The sequence below is a fragment of the Nanorana parkeri genome, unplaced genomic scaffold (genome assembly GCF_000935625.1).
Source record: "Nanorana parkeri isolate BGI_ZX_2015 unplaced genomic scaffold, ASM93562v1 scaffold79, whole genome shotgun sequence".
Lineage (NCBI taxonomy): Eukaryota > Metazoa > Chordata > Amphibia > Anura > Dicroglossidae > Nanorana > Nanorana parkeri.
Genome location: NW_017306347.1, coordinates 2,411,734 through 2,412,261, shown reverse-complemented (window position 1 = coordinate 2,412,261; position 528 = coordinate 2,411,734). Strand labels below are relative to the sequence as shown.

At 36.7% G+C, this 528-nt stretch overlaps 1 protein-coding gene across 1 annotated transcript in view; it reads left to right on the top strand.

Annotated features, from left to right (window-relative positions):
• The window catches only part of SLC44A5 (solute carrier family 44 member 5), a 68,316-nt gene that overhangs the window by 41,988 nt on the left and 25,800 nt on the right, over positions 1 to 528 (top strand). The window contains 1 exon segment of the mRNA XM_018576880.1: positions 92 to 186. Within this exon segment, the coding sequence (XP_018432382.1) occupies positions 92 to 186 (95 nt within the window).

The following is a 528-nucleotide window of genomic DNA, read 5'->3' as shown; positions in this document are numbered from 1 at the left end:
CCATTAAATTCAGTGTTCGTAAATAGCCCATAATGCTTATTTTTTTTTAAACACAACAAGTAACTTTTTGTTTGTTTTCATTTTCCCCAAGTGGTATCAATAGCGTGCTCGATGCGCGATCCATCGGGATGAAGATTTTCGAGGACTACGCGAGTTCCTGGTACTGGATTCTCATGTAAGTGGTAGACATTCTCTTTCCTTTGATAAAACAGTTAATGGCCGGATACGACCCAGTCCTAATTATTTCCAGGTTGTGACAATTTTTCATGTACAACTGAATAAAAGACGTTTTTGATCTCAAAGTGGTCACGTTTAACAAATCTACTCGCTTTCAGTACGTTAAGTTTTTTTGGCAAAGGGCAAATAATTTAATTTAGTGAAAGGCAGCCGGCGCTGATAACGTATCTTTTAGATTCCTCAGACGACTTTTTTTCGTAGCCATTTATAATTCTAAATAAACATCCTGCTCTCGTATTTTGCTTTTTTTTTTTTTTTTTTTCCGCCTTTAATGGGCCCATGCTTACCTAG